Genomic DNA, 12,851 nt, shown 5'->3' with positions numbered 1-12,851 from the left:
ACCGGATACCTCAAAGTTATAGACGGATTCGGACGAAACTTGGTGGGCTGGTTGAGTGTGCGATGAGACGAAGACGAATCGATTCGATTTTGGTTAAGATCGGAATCCAGAGCCGATATTTATTTTTAAGAACAGACATCTGCTCGCCACCATCTCAGAGCATCCCCAATCCCAAACGATGATCTTTTCTACCCTCATTAACCACTCCCCCAATGCCTCCTTCCAAATTTCCAGTTTTCCCTCCTGAGAGTTCCCGTCCATATTGTCCAGTCTATGAATCCTCTCCTGCCCCCAATTCCTCCCCACACCCAGTGTTTGTTCATCTCCCTCTATTTTCACCATTGAGCGATGGAGCCACAAACAATATAGAGTACGACGTCTCAAAGTTGTGGACGACTTATGACAAAACTAGGTCGGATGAGTTGGGTAAGTAACAAGAACAAGCCGATTCGATTTTGGTTCAGGTCCGGATCCAGATACGCCCTATCGGTGAGATACAAAACGTAAACTGTTCACTGTATATTTATTGGCTTTGTGAAGAAAGATGCATGGATGAGGAAATCTTAAAAGGAATTGGCCTTGACCGTTTGTACTCAAAATACATCATATAGTAATCAAACAGAACTACATCACAAAAATTAAACTCCAAAGCACATCACTTCCGTTCCGTGTTGCGTCTCACACAAGCTGTGAGCTTCACTGCCGTTCAGGTATCCACAGCATCGTGCTTGTCCTGCATTGTGGATGCCATTTGTGTTTTGTCCGATTATGCTTCAGTTCCAAACTGTGCATCTTCTGGTCCTGCTTGTGCTAAAAGCATACTGTGCGTGCACTCGTTCCTTTTAGTTCCTGTCCCGTGTTGTCCAATTGAATTGGTCCGTGAACATGTTGCGACACCCCTTGTAACTAGTCAAAGAATGCACTCGCTGGACGCTTGTTCCACTTAGCCCCTCCTTGTGCTCTGCACTTGTACTCGTACAAGATATATGGGTTAGCAATGTTTGAAGATCGGTTTGCTGTGAAGAAGATGCTAAAACTGGTCTCGCAGACAAACCACACAGCAGCCAACCGACAAGTGTCGAGCCATGAAAATGAGGTGGAAGCGTTTTTTGCCTAAAACACTCGCCGCCACTGAAAGTTTGCCGAAGATCTGTTTGGCCATCTAAGAAAAATGGCAAAACACACACACACACACACCCACACACACACACTCATCTCTCTTATCGTATAGATAGTGAAAGGTGTTGAAGTGTTGTGTCATCATAATGAGCTGGAAACAGAACACTCATCACAGGAATTGAAACACAAAGGGTCCCAGGCTACAAAAATATTCCCTTGAGACAAAAGGACGTCATGGCAACCACGTTTTGGGATCAGGAAGGTCAATAATTATTGTCGATTTCCTTTGGAAAGATGAAACAGCAAACAAAGAGTGGTACATTAAGGCTTTACACACGTAAATAAAGCCAAAAGGAAGACATGTCCGATGATCATTGCAGGTGACAACACTTCATTCCATGATGATGTGAAGCCACACACACAGCGTACACAAAACACCAAGAAGTGTCCAACCTGTGCTGGACTATCACAACACGTTCATCACATGACAGATTTCTTAATAATTTCATCATTGAAAGATTACGTGGACAACATGGTGACACAGTCAAAATCTTTGTGAAAATGAGTCTCAAATCTCCAAACGAGCAGTTTCTCTGTGATGGATGTCTGCCGTGGGCTTATTGGTCAGAGAAATGTGCTGCACTTGACAGGGGTATCAATAGAAATAAGGAAATGAAGACTGGACAGGTAGTACCTGGAGGGCAACCGTTACATAGTAACACAAGGTTGAAGAGGAAAAGAATAAAAAAGACAAGGGTGTTGATGGAACCACCTATTTGTCACGGTATTTCCCCTACTACGTGTACACATTAGTCCCATCAATGTGGTTGCGCCTTGATTAAATCTATGTAGGATTCTTGGGGACAGGTAAGCAGCCGTTTCAGTACACCCGAGGCGTGCCTACCTGTCGCTTCACTGACGGATTTAATTAAAAGACACAAACATATTGCATGTCTACCTGTGAGTGTCCATGGGGATGTAAAATGAAGCAAAACATGTGAATTTTTTTTTTTCTAACAGGAAGTTGTTGTTGTCTGTGTGCTCCTTCTTTGTTCTTTTATGTTTTACTCTTGCTTCAAGAAATATTACTACAGACGTATATAATGTGTACTCCTTCTGTATCCTTCTAAATGGTTCCTGCTGTCATATAATAATAAATGTTGCTGATGAACCTCTGAAAGTATGATGAAGATTCATTTTACCATCTCCGAGAAAAATGGGGACACAGACAAACATCTCTGTTAGAGTACAGATATTAGCAACAAGGTTGTTGACAATCATTATTACCCTCGCCCGAAGAGAGGGTATTGCATTTGAGTCCGTTTGTTTATCTGTCTGTTTGTCCGCACAGAATAAATATGATTTTCTCTGCAACCGTTGGTCCGATTGACAGGAAATTTTCACCATAGGTGCACCTCCACCTGCAGAATTTTAAAATAATTATGACGTCATAAGTCACGTGGTTCGGCCGCCATCTTGGAAAAACCGAAAACCTTTGCACCTCTATATCTCCGAAAGCACTGAATAGAAAAAAATGAGACATGGCTCATTGTAAAGAACTCTCCATGGGGAATAAAATATGTTCATGATGATGTCATAGGTGCCTCCATTATGACGTCATAATTCGACAAGTACAAAACTTCATCCTATAAAGATGAAATTTCTTGAGCGTAATCTAGGGATAAATTGGTGGAGGGGAAAAAAATGATGACGTCATCGGTCACGTGGTTCAGCCGCCATCTTGGAAAAACCAAAAACATTTGCACCTCTATATCTCTGAAAGTGCTGCATAGAAAAAATTGAGACATGGCTCATTGTAAAGAACTCTCCATGTGGAATAACATCTGTTAATGATGATGTCATAGGTGTCTCCATTAAGACGTCATAATTTAACAAGTATAAAACTTCATCCGATCAAGATGAAATTTCTTGAACATAATCTAGGAATAAATTAGTGGAGAAAAAAATAATAATGATGACGTCATCGGTCACGTGGTTCGGCCACAATATTTATATTAACACAAAAGCCGTAAAAAAAAAACACTGAAAACACGTCCTGGCAAGGGTCTGCAATCTCTGATTGCTCTTTCTTGTTTATAATGTAACCTACACAGTTGTAAAGGCAACTTCTCTGCTCCACTCTGCCAGTTGTTATTTTTACTCGGTACTGATTGATTAAATAATGGGAGCAACGTACCTGGTTTTTGTAAGAATCTGGTGCCAGACGTTCATACACTGGTCCCACATGCGTCGACAAGCATTGCAGCTGGTGCGCCAACTTTTCTTCCTGGTAACACACACAGCATACTAAGCATATAGCAAACTTGGAAAAACAAATATGCACTCGCTCACCCACTCAGCACTTGCTCCAACACAGTGAAGTAAGGTGTGTCATGTATCATATTTACTTTTCTTCAAAAACATGCCATGATCTATAACTTTGCTAAATTGCCATATATGGAAGTCGTTCTTTGTTTTGCACATCAACATCTCACCTCATGATGAGGGCTGCTTTCTAATGAAAACTCATACCATACAAGTTTGGGACCTTTTTCTTTTCCAACAGAAGATGGGGAATTTGTCACATCCACCATGGAAGGTGGACAGACGTTATGTTTTCACCCCTCACTGTGTTTGTTTGGCTGTGAGCAAGATATTTCAAAAAGTTGTGGAGTGGATGGATTCGGACGAAACCTGGTGGGCAAATTGGGTGTGTGACAAGGATGAAGTGATTCGATTTTGGTGAAGATCCAGATCCGGATACTAGTTCTATATTTGTTACAAATACTCAAGCGGTGGTATTGAGGCAATGTAAAGCTTTACCTGAAGAGGTCCCTTGGAATACAAGCACAATGAATGCATGGATAAGGAATGCGAGACTTTCTTGAGGCTTGTGTCGGTCGGAGAACGTTTTGAACAATACCATTTATTAACCGAAATTTGATAAAGGTATGCCAATCACAAGAGGGTCAGCTTTACTGAAAACTCAAGATCACTCACCCCCCCCCCCCTCCCGCCCCCCCCTTCCCATGCCTCCTCCATCCAAGCCCTCTCCCTCCCACAGATCTCCCGATGTCCCTGTTCTCTGCTGTTGTACTTGTGTGCTTCCCTCTCTCTCTCCATCTTGTCTGCCACTCCCTTTATTGTATGTTTTGTGTGTCGGTTTTTATTTTTTATTTTTGTGATCAATGTTAGCTCTTACACGAGCCTCGGCCTTGTATACAAAAAAAAATAAAAATTCTGTTCTTCTTCCTACTGGGTGTGAAGTTTCGTGATTCTGACACTAGAGGCCAAACTTATGAATGGCATTTAAGAGTTAGACGCATGTAGAATTGCGAATCATGCGATGATCGCTCGTTCAAAGTTTGTCGCCAATCGCCGAAGAGTGATTATCTAATGTACGATAAAAAAACTTAATCACAAGCATTGAAATAACAGCCTTCATTTATACGTCGAGTTTATACATCGAGTTTAGACGTCGAGTTTATACGTCGCGTTTATATGCCTTCATTTATACTGTTGTGGATATGAGGACTGTATATTTTTTTTGATTGTGTGCTGTATGATTATTATTATTGTTTATTCTGTGCCTCCTGCCTCCGGAGCTGTGTAAAGACCAAAAGGGCATCCCATAGTCCACAAGCATACACGTCAGCCAATCATAGAATATCCATGTTCGATAGTTATCTCTTATTCTGTGTTTTAGGATAAGGCTGTGTCTCCCATTAATTGAAAGTACTCCATTGCACCAGTGAAAGAGAATAGATCCCCTTTCATTCCCATCCCCAAAAATCCCCATTTCCTTCACATCCCCCTTTCGTGATTGCCGACCCTCGATTGCCATATTACATCCCCTCTCGTCATTGCTGAGCCCTCGATTCCCAATCACCTCCCCTCCAATAACCGCCATTGACCACGAGGCTCGAGTCGGAGAAGAAAGGCGTGTCGCACCTCGTCAGAGGGGAGGAGGGGCGCGCCGCCCGTCGTCGTCCGGGGCGGAGCCCGAGGGTCGTGCGACCAGCCAGGGCCGAGGTGAGCACCCCGATGGGCGTGTCCAAAGCGCCGGGGGCGTGATCGCTGGGGGCGCTATAAAAGGGCGCAACCGGAAGCGGAGAAAAAAGGAAGAAGAAAGAGAGATGCACTCTGGGTTGGAAAAAGAAGGGTTGTGAAGAGAGGAAGAGTTGGTTGCAAGGAGTTGGTCACAGTCGGTTGCCAGAGAGAGGAGTCGGTGGTGAGAAGTGAGAGAAGCAAGAAAGAGTTGAGGGTTGAGGGTTGAGGGACCAGACCAGTGAGACAAGTCCTGGGAACGCAGCGGACGGAGGCCGCCGCAGCAGCGACACCCGGCAACCGCCAAAGGGGGCCTGAACGGCGGTTTGGAGCAGGGCCAACAAAAAGGAACGGCGGCTGCCAAACGCACGATTGAGCTGCAAGACCCCCCCTTGGACCTTTCCTCTCCCGCCAGCCATCCACCTTCTGCCATCCCTGGCATTCCCCGCGTGAGTCAGCGTTCTGTTTGTTCTGTCCTGGGATATAAGTTAAGTCTGTAGGTAAGCTAAATTTGCACTGTGTCACCTGCGTCTTGTGCTTGTAAATAAACGTGACATCTGTCTTTTTGCTTGTGTGTAAATAGTAGGAATAAATGTAGTAGTATTTCAAACCTTTTTTTTGTCTCCGTTTTCCTCTTGCATTGCGTCGCTTTTGTCTTTTCCCTCATTGAGCAGCTAGGGTGCGATACAACCAACGTTCGGGTGGAATCGGGTGAGTTTTGTTAGGTCGCGGTTTTAAACCACCGCTCGGTCTATAACATCCTAACCGCGATCTGTAACAATTGGTGTCGGGGAGTGAGATCGACCCGGAGCGCGCTTCACGCGCTCAAAATTATAAAATACCGAAATTTGTTTTGTTTTAAAGGAAAAGCCCGAATTTTGAAATCGCGCCATGGCTGTCCAAGGCGACGGGATGCCGGTGGGAGAGATAGACGGGTTAGGGGTAACCCAGGACCTCGGGGAAATGTATGTGGAGAAAATGGTGGAGGAGAGTAAAGAAGGTGTGGTTGAGGAGGTATCAGGTGCACTAAATGGCGCTCTCGCGCACGTGGTTACAGCGGCACCAAATTTTGCCGCGCCCTTTGTACCAACGGTGGAAGACATGCAATTATTTATGGCTGAAATGGAAGCCCTTTTGAACCGGAACAGGGAGCGATGGTTAAACCAAATTGAAGCAATAACCAACAGAATGGATGACCGCATGCAAAAATGTGGGGAGACCATGGATCACATGGTGGGCGAAAGGGTCCCAGGGGTGCACGAGGAGGTAACGCGAGTCGAAAAGCGCTGGTTGAGCGAAGCGGAGGAAAGCACGGGTACAATGACGGGGGTAGAAATCGCGACCCGGGGTTTGGAAAAGCCGGCGACCGATGAGGTAGAGGAGGGTGTTTTATTAAAGCCAACGGTCGTCGAGGTGAACAAAGAAATTATGGGTATAGTTGAAATTGGAGAGACCGGGGACTTAAAGTTAAAAGAGCAACAATCGGAGGAAGGAATGGAAATTGCTCAAAGTCTAAATGCACATCCTGATGCTGTACTCGCTAATCCAAATGGAAGTTTGCAGGTTTTGGTGCAGGGAGGAAGAAGAACCCCGAAGGTGAGACGTGCTGTGTATTGTGCTGGGAGATTTTGTAAGAGGATGTTTAGCGACAAAAGAATTTTCGCGCGCTTGGGATCGAGGAAGCACCCGGGCGTTGGTGAAGGGTCCCGTGTGAGTGGAAATGGCACGCGTGTGAGGAAAAAGTGTGCGTCGGCGAGTGGGTGTGTTATAAAGTGTGGGAGTGAAACCGAGTGCGAGCGAGAATGCACGTCGGTGTGTACGGGGTGTGACACAGGGAGTGAGAGCAATACGGAGTGCACGCCCATGGTGAGTGTTACGGAGGACGTAACGGAGGAGAGGTGTGGACCAAAGTGTGCGCGAGAGGTGTGGTGTGTAACAGGGAGAGCGTTGGTGGAATATACGGACGGCGTTGGAACGCCAGGTTTTGTGAGGGTGAAAGGGGTAGCGTATGCTTGTAAGCATGCAAGTGAAGCGTCGACGGTGACCGGTTTAGTGGTAAGAGCGACGGATAGCCGATGCGAGCACTCGGTGCGAGCGGTGCTTGGTTGGGTGCGAGGCCCGGCGCGGGTCGATGCTGCGTCGCTTCTCTTCGAAGCGTCGTTGCCGATTCGGGCTTGGCCCCGCCCCGCACGGTCGAGTCCGGGCTTTGTCGGGCGAGGCGACCGGTCCGGTTCGAGGGCGAGTGGGAGGAAGCGGAACGGTGCCCCCTCGTGGGGACGGGGTTCCGACCGGGGGAGATTGAGCCATCGGGCCCGGGACCGCAAGGTGCCGCGCCGAGATGGTGCGTGGAATCTCGGTCCAACCAAACCACCTCCCTTGAACCGAAAGCCGGACGGATTCAACCTGCAGGCGACCAAACCACCCGAATTCATTGCTCGGCTTTGCGAAACCGAGTTTAATGATGTCATGGCGCACCGAGAGGATGTAATAAGTAGACGGACGATGATGGTAGTGATTTGATACGAAATTTATAATAGTGGGTAGAATTGGCAGTAAATGGAAAATTTTTGAATTGGTTGGAATTTGGTGTGCCAAATTGATAGTGAGAGACCCCCGATGTGGTGGGATGGCAAATCCACCATCCCTCACAGGTGGGGGCAAATGAGCAATAGCTTATGGGGTGTATGGCAGTGAAAACTAGCCCGGGTGGGTTAGGTTATATTGATAGGGCCCTAGAAGATGACATTAGGTGACGTTAAGGTTAGTTAGTGACTGATACCTGTAGTGGGGACGCAGGTAGATTAGTGTGGATTATAATGACGTGGGAGCGCAATAGTTTAAAGGGGCGACTGGGAAGCGCAAGTTTCAGAGGGGAGTAGTTAGCTGAGATGATGCCGTGTGTGTGAGAATTGAACAGGTGTGATTGCACAGGTGTGCAACTGAACAGGTGTGTGGAGCAGTGTATGAGGGAGTAGTGGTGATTGTGTGTTGTGTTGACCAACTGGTCCAGGAAGAGGAGGAGGGTGCAGGTGGCACCAGGTAGGATTGCACAGGTGTGCAACGACAGGTGAATGAAAGACAGGTGTATGGAATAAATGGTATGGAGTATTGGAATGGATGGTCGTGGAGTGAGTATGGTGGAAATTGTGGAGTGGAGTGGATGGTGCGAAGGTGTGAATGGGGGAAGAGTGGACCCCCATCACGGATACCCGGGGCGGGTAGTGTAAGTGTTAGGTAGAGGGTACAGGTAAATTGTGGTTGGATATTGGCATCTGTGGTGCGGGTGACAGAATGGTATGTGGATGGGTGCGTTGGTGTTGTGGAAATGGCTGGGCGTGTAGCCTGTTAGTGTGTGTAGTTGGTTGGGCGCTCCACCACTGTGAGGATGTCGGCCAGGTGAGGCAGCAGGTGGGCTCTGGGAGCCGGTAGTAGTTGTTGTGGATGGGGCCCGAGGATCCGGAGGACGGACCCGGGTAGCCCAGTGCCAGAGGGCACCGAGTGGGGTGACAGAGCCAGGAGGGGCCTGCCCCAGTTAGATAGGTTAGGGTAAGGAGCAGGTAAGCTCGTAGGCAACTGCAGTGGTGGGGGTGTGCAGGTGGGTAGACCTGCTGGGAGAGTTACACGTCGCAGCCCAGAAATTGTGCGAGGGCACCGAGAGATGAATCGGGGGAGTGAGACCCCAAATTGAAAAGCACCACAGTTTGGCCAATGGGAATTGGTTTTTAGAACCCATAGTGTAAGAGGGCCAATGGTTTGGCCGGAGAAAGACCCCGGGTAGTGTAAAGTGTGTTAAAGTCATTTAGAGGATAGTTAGGATGAAGGATCTCCTCGCACCATCTGCACCCACTCACCGGAGGTGACAGGTAACTCCACACCATGCCATGTTTTATTATTTTTTATTGTGCAAATGTTTGGAATGTGAGACGCATCATGACGTGGGTGTGACATTGTGCTTTGATGTTCCATCTCTGCCTCCTTATGAGGATTGATGATGACTTGATGATGGCAAATTTTGAAGTAGAGGGATTGTGGAGACGAATTTGGTATAGGGGAAATATGGGGAAGACGTGACAGTAGTGACGAATTGGTAATGTGTAGGTTTTGTACATATGGGGTAAGGGCAAGGGTGGGCTAGGTAACAGGGGGGTGACGTACGGTAGGGACGAGCTTTCTCACTTCGCCCTCCGTACGCATTTCACCTTGCATTGCCTTTTTGATGTGTACCCTTGAGACCTTACCCCTCGCTCATCTGTCTTGTCCCCCCTTTTGTCTCCCACATGAGGACCTGAGCGCCGTTGGGCGCCGAGGGGAGCGTGCGTGGGTCGGCCATTGTGCGCCCGAAATTCCCAGAACCAGCTGTCTGCATCGATGCACCACATTATGGACCACATGTCAGTGGCCGAGCACCACTTATGGACCCCATGGGTTGGGGCAAGGCCCCTCTGCTGGAAACGGCCATGAGGGCCCGAAATCTTGCTGGCGGACCTTGGCCACAGGGCACCGATGCCCCACAGGTGAACCACACGTAGTCGGCCCTGTGGGCCATAAATAAAGATAAATAAAATGGACACGTTTGGGCAAGCTTTATTGCAAATAGGCCGCCAGTAAGCAAAGCAAATGAAAATGACAACAACTGGAAGAAATAATAATAACCAGCAGAGGGAGCCGAAGAGCAAGAGACACCTGCAGGGTTGGGTTTGTTGGTTTTATTTTATTCATTGAACAATGGTGACTGCACCGATTGGTGCTTGGGTGTGTATTGGTGCGTTTTTGGGTGCTTTAATGGTGCATTGATGCAGAGCAGACTGTCCTCCCCCCAGAAAGAACAATTACAGGTCCTGGGTTAGTTTTGTAAATAAAATTAGCGTCAGTGTAAATAATGCTCCCCACCGTCAGTGTTTAGTTTGAAGACCATTCCGCAATTCGGTTAACTGTGGGCGTAAGTCTGTTAGGCAGGGTGCAATGGAGCAGCGGGACACATTTATTTATGTTTTAAAACTGTCGCACTCAGGGTCAGGTTACAAATAGAGGGAACTACACCTACGTGTCACACTAAATAAAAGTTGTAGGCCCGGGACGTGCCTAAGAGGAGGAGGGTGCAGTGTTGTGGATATGAGGACTGTATATTTTTTTTGATTGTGTGCTGTATGATTATTATTATTGTTTATTCTGTGCCTCCTGCCTCCGGAGCTGTGTAAAGACCAAAAGGGCGTCCCATAGTCCACAAGCATACACGTCAGCCAATCATAGAATATCCATGTTCGATAGTTATCTCTTATTCTGTGTTTTAGGATAAGGCTGTGTCTCCCATTAATTGAAAGTACTCCATTGCACCAGTGAAAGAGAATAGATCCCCTTTCATTCCCATCCCCAAAAATCCCCATTTCCTTCACATCCCCCTTTCGTGATTGCCGACCCTCGATTGCCATATTACATCCCCTCTCGTCATTGCTGAGCCCTCGATTCCCAATCACCTCCCCTCCAATAACCGCCATTGACCACGAGGCTCGAGTCGGAGAAGAAAGGCGTGTCGCACCTCGTCAGAGGGGAGGAGGGGCGCGCCGCCCGTCGTCGTCCGGGGCGGAGCCCGAGGGTCGTGCGACCAGCCAGGGCCGAGGTGAGCACCCCGATGGGCGTGTCCAAAGCGCCGGGGGCGTGATCGCTGGGGGCGCTATAAAAGGGCGCAACCGGAAGCGGAGAAAAAAGGAAGAAGAAAGAGAGATGCACTCTGGGTTGGAAAAAGAAGGGTTGTGAAGAGAGGAAGAGTTGGTTGCAAGGAGTTGGTCACAGTCGGTTGCCAGAGAGAGGAGTCGGTGGTGAGAAGTGAGAGAAGCAAGAAAGAGTTGAGGGTTGAGGGTTGAGGGACCAGACCAGTGAGACAAGTCCTGGGAACGCAGCGGACGGAGGCCGCCGCAGCAGCGACACCCGGCAACCGCCAAAGGGGGCCTGAACGGCGGTTTGGAGCAGGGCCAACAAAAAGGAACGGCGGCTGCCAAACGCACGATTGAGCTGCAAGACCCCCCCTTGGACCTTTCCTCTCCCGCCAGCCATCCACCTTCTGCCATCCCTGGCATTCCCCGCGTGAGTCAGCGTTCTGTTTGTTCTGTCCTGGGATATAAGTTAAGTCTGTAGGTAAGCTAAATTTGCACTGTGTCACCTGCGTCTTGTGCTTGTAAATAAACGTGACATCTGTCTTTTTGCTTGTGTGTAAATAGTAGGAATAAATGTAGTAGTATTTCAAACCTTTTTTTTGTCTCCGTTTTCCTCTTGCATTGCGTCGCTTTTGTCTTTTCCCTCATTGAGCAGCTAGGGTGCGATACAACCAACGTTCGGGTGGAATCGGGTGAGTTTTGTTAGGTCGCGGTTTTAAACCACCGCTCGGTCTATAACATCCTAACCGCGATCTGTAACAATACGTCTAGTTTATACATCGAGTTTAGACGTCGAGTTTATACGTCGCGTTTATATGCCTTCATTTATACGTCGAATTTATACGCCTTCATTTATACGTCTAGTTTATACACCTTCATTTATATGTTTCGTCGATACGTCTAGTTTATATGCCTTCATTTATACGCCTTCATTTATACGCCTTCATTTATACGTCGAGTTTATACGCCTTCATTTATACATCGAGTTTATACGCCTTCATTTATACGCCTTCATTAATACGTCGAGTTTATACGCCTTCATTTATACATCTAGTTTATACGCCTTCATTTATACGTCTACTTTATACGTCCAGTTTATACATCTAGTTTATACGCCTTCATTTATACATCGAGTTTATATGTCGAGTTTATACATCTAGTTTATACGCCTTCAGTTATACGCCTTCATTTATACGCCTTCATTTATACGTCAAGTTTATACGCCTTTATTTATACGTCGAGTTTATATGCCTTTCATTTACGTCGAGTTTATATGCCTTCATTTATACATCTAGTTTATACACCTTCATTTATAATAATAATAATAACTAGAACTGCCACTTTAAAACTGCTGGCAGTGATGACCGGTTTACTTGCACCCACTTTTGATGCAACCCCACTGTTGATACAACCCCACTTTTGATACAACCCCACTTTTGACACAACCCCCTTGGATACAACCCCAACACACACACACACACACACACACACACACACACACACACACACACACACACACACACACACACACACACACACACATCCCCCCTACCCCCTCCCACACACACACCCACACCCCTCCCCCCACACGCACACCCCTCCAAACACACACACACACACACACACACCCACACACACACATCCCTCCCCCCCCCCCACACACACACATCCCTCCCCCCACACACACACACATCCCTACCCCCCCCCCCCCACACACACACACACACACACACACACACACACACACACCAAGCCCCCCCCCCCCACCTACACACACACATCCCTCCACCCCCACACACACACACATCCCCCCTACACACACACACACACACCCCACCCCCAACACACACACACACACACATATCCACACACACACACACACAAACATGCGCACACCCCTCCCCCCACGCGCACACACACATCCCCCCTACACACACACACACACACACAACACACACACACACACATACACACACACATCCCCCCTACCCCCACCTACACACACACATCCCTCCACCCCCACAAACACACACA

The 12,851-nt window shown here is 47.7% G+C and overlaps 1 protein-coding gene across 2 annotated transcripts in view; it reads right to left on the bottom strand.

Moving 5' to 3' along the window:
* Nucleotides 1–12,851, bottom strand: part of LOC137424446 (methylcytosine dioxygenase TET3) — a 308,223-nt gene that overhangs the window by 32,777 nt on the left and 262,595 nt on the right. For both annotated transcript variants that reach the window (XM_068111914.2, XM_068111913.2), the window contains exon 7: nt 3,317–3,406. In XM_068111914.2, the coding sequence (XP_067968015.2) occupies nt 3,317–3,406 (90 nt within the window). The remainder of the gene's footprint in view (nt 1–3,316; nt 3,407–12,851) is intronic.

Source organism: Myxine glutinosa, chromosome 4 (assembly GCF_964187855.1).
Source record: "Myxine glutinosa chromosome 4, kmMyxGlut1.1, whole genome shotgun sequence".
NCBI classification, from domain to species: domain Eukaryota; kingdom Metazoa; phylum Chordata; class Myxini; order Myxiniformes; family Myxinidae; genus Myxine; species Myxine glutinosa.
Note: the sequence above shows the minus strand (reverse complement) of the source record. Positions and strands in the feature narration are given on the sequence as shown.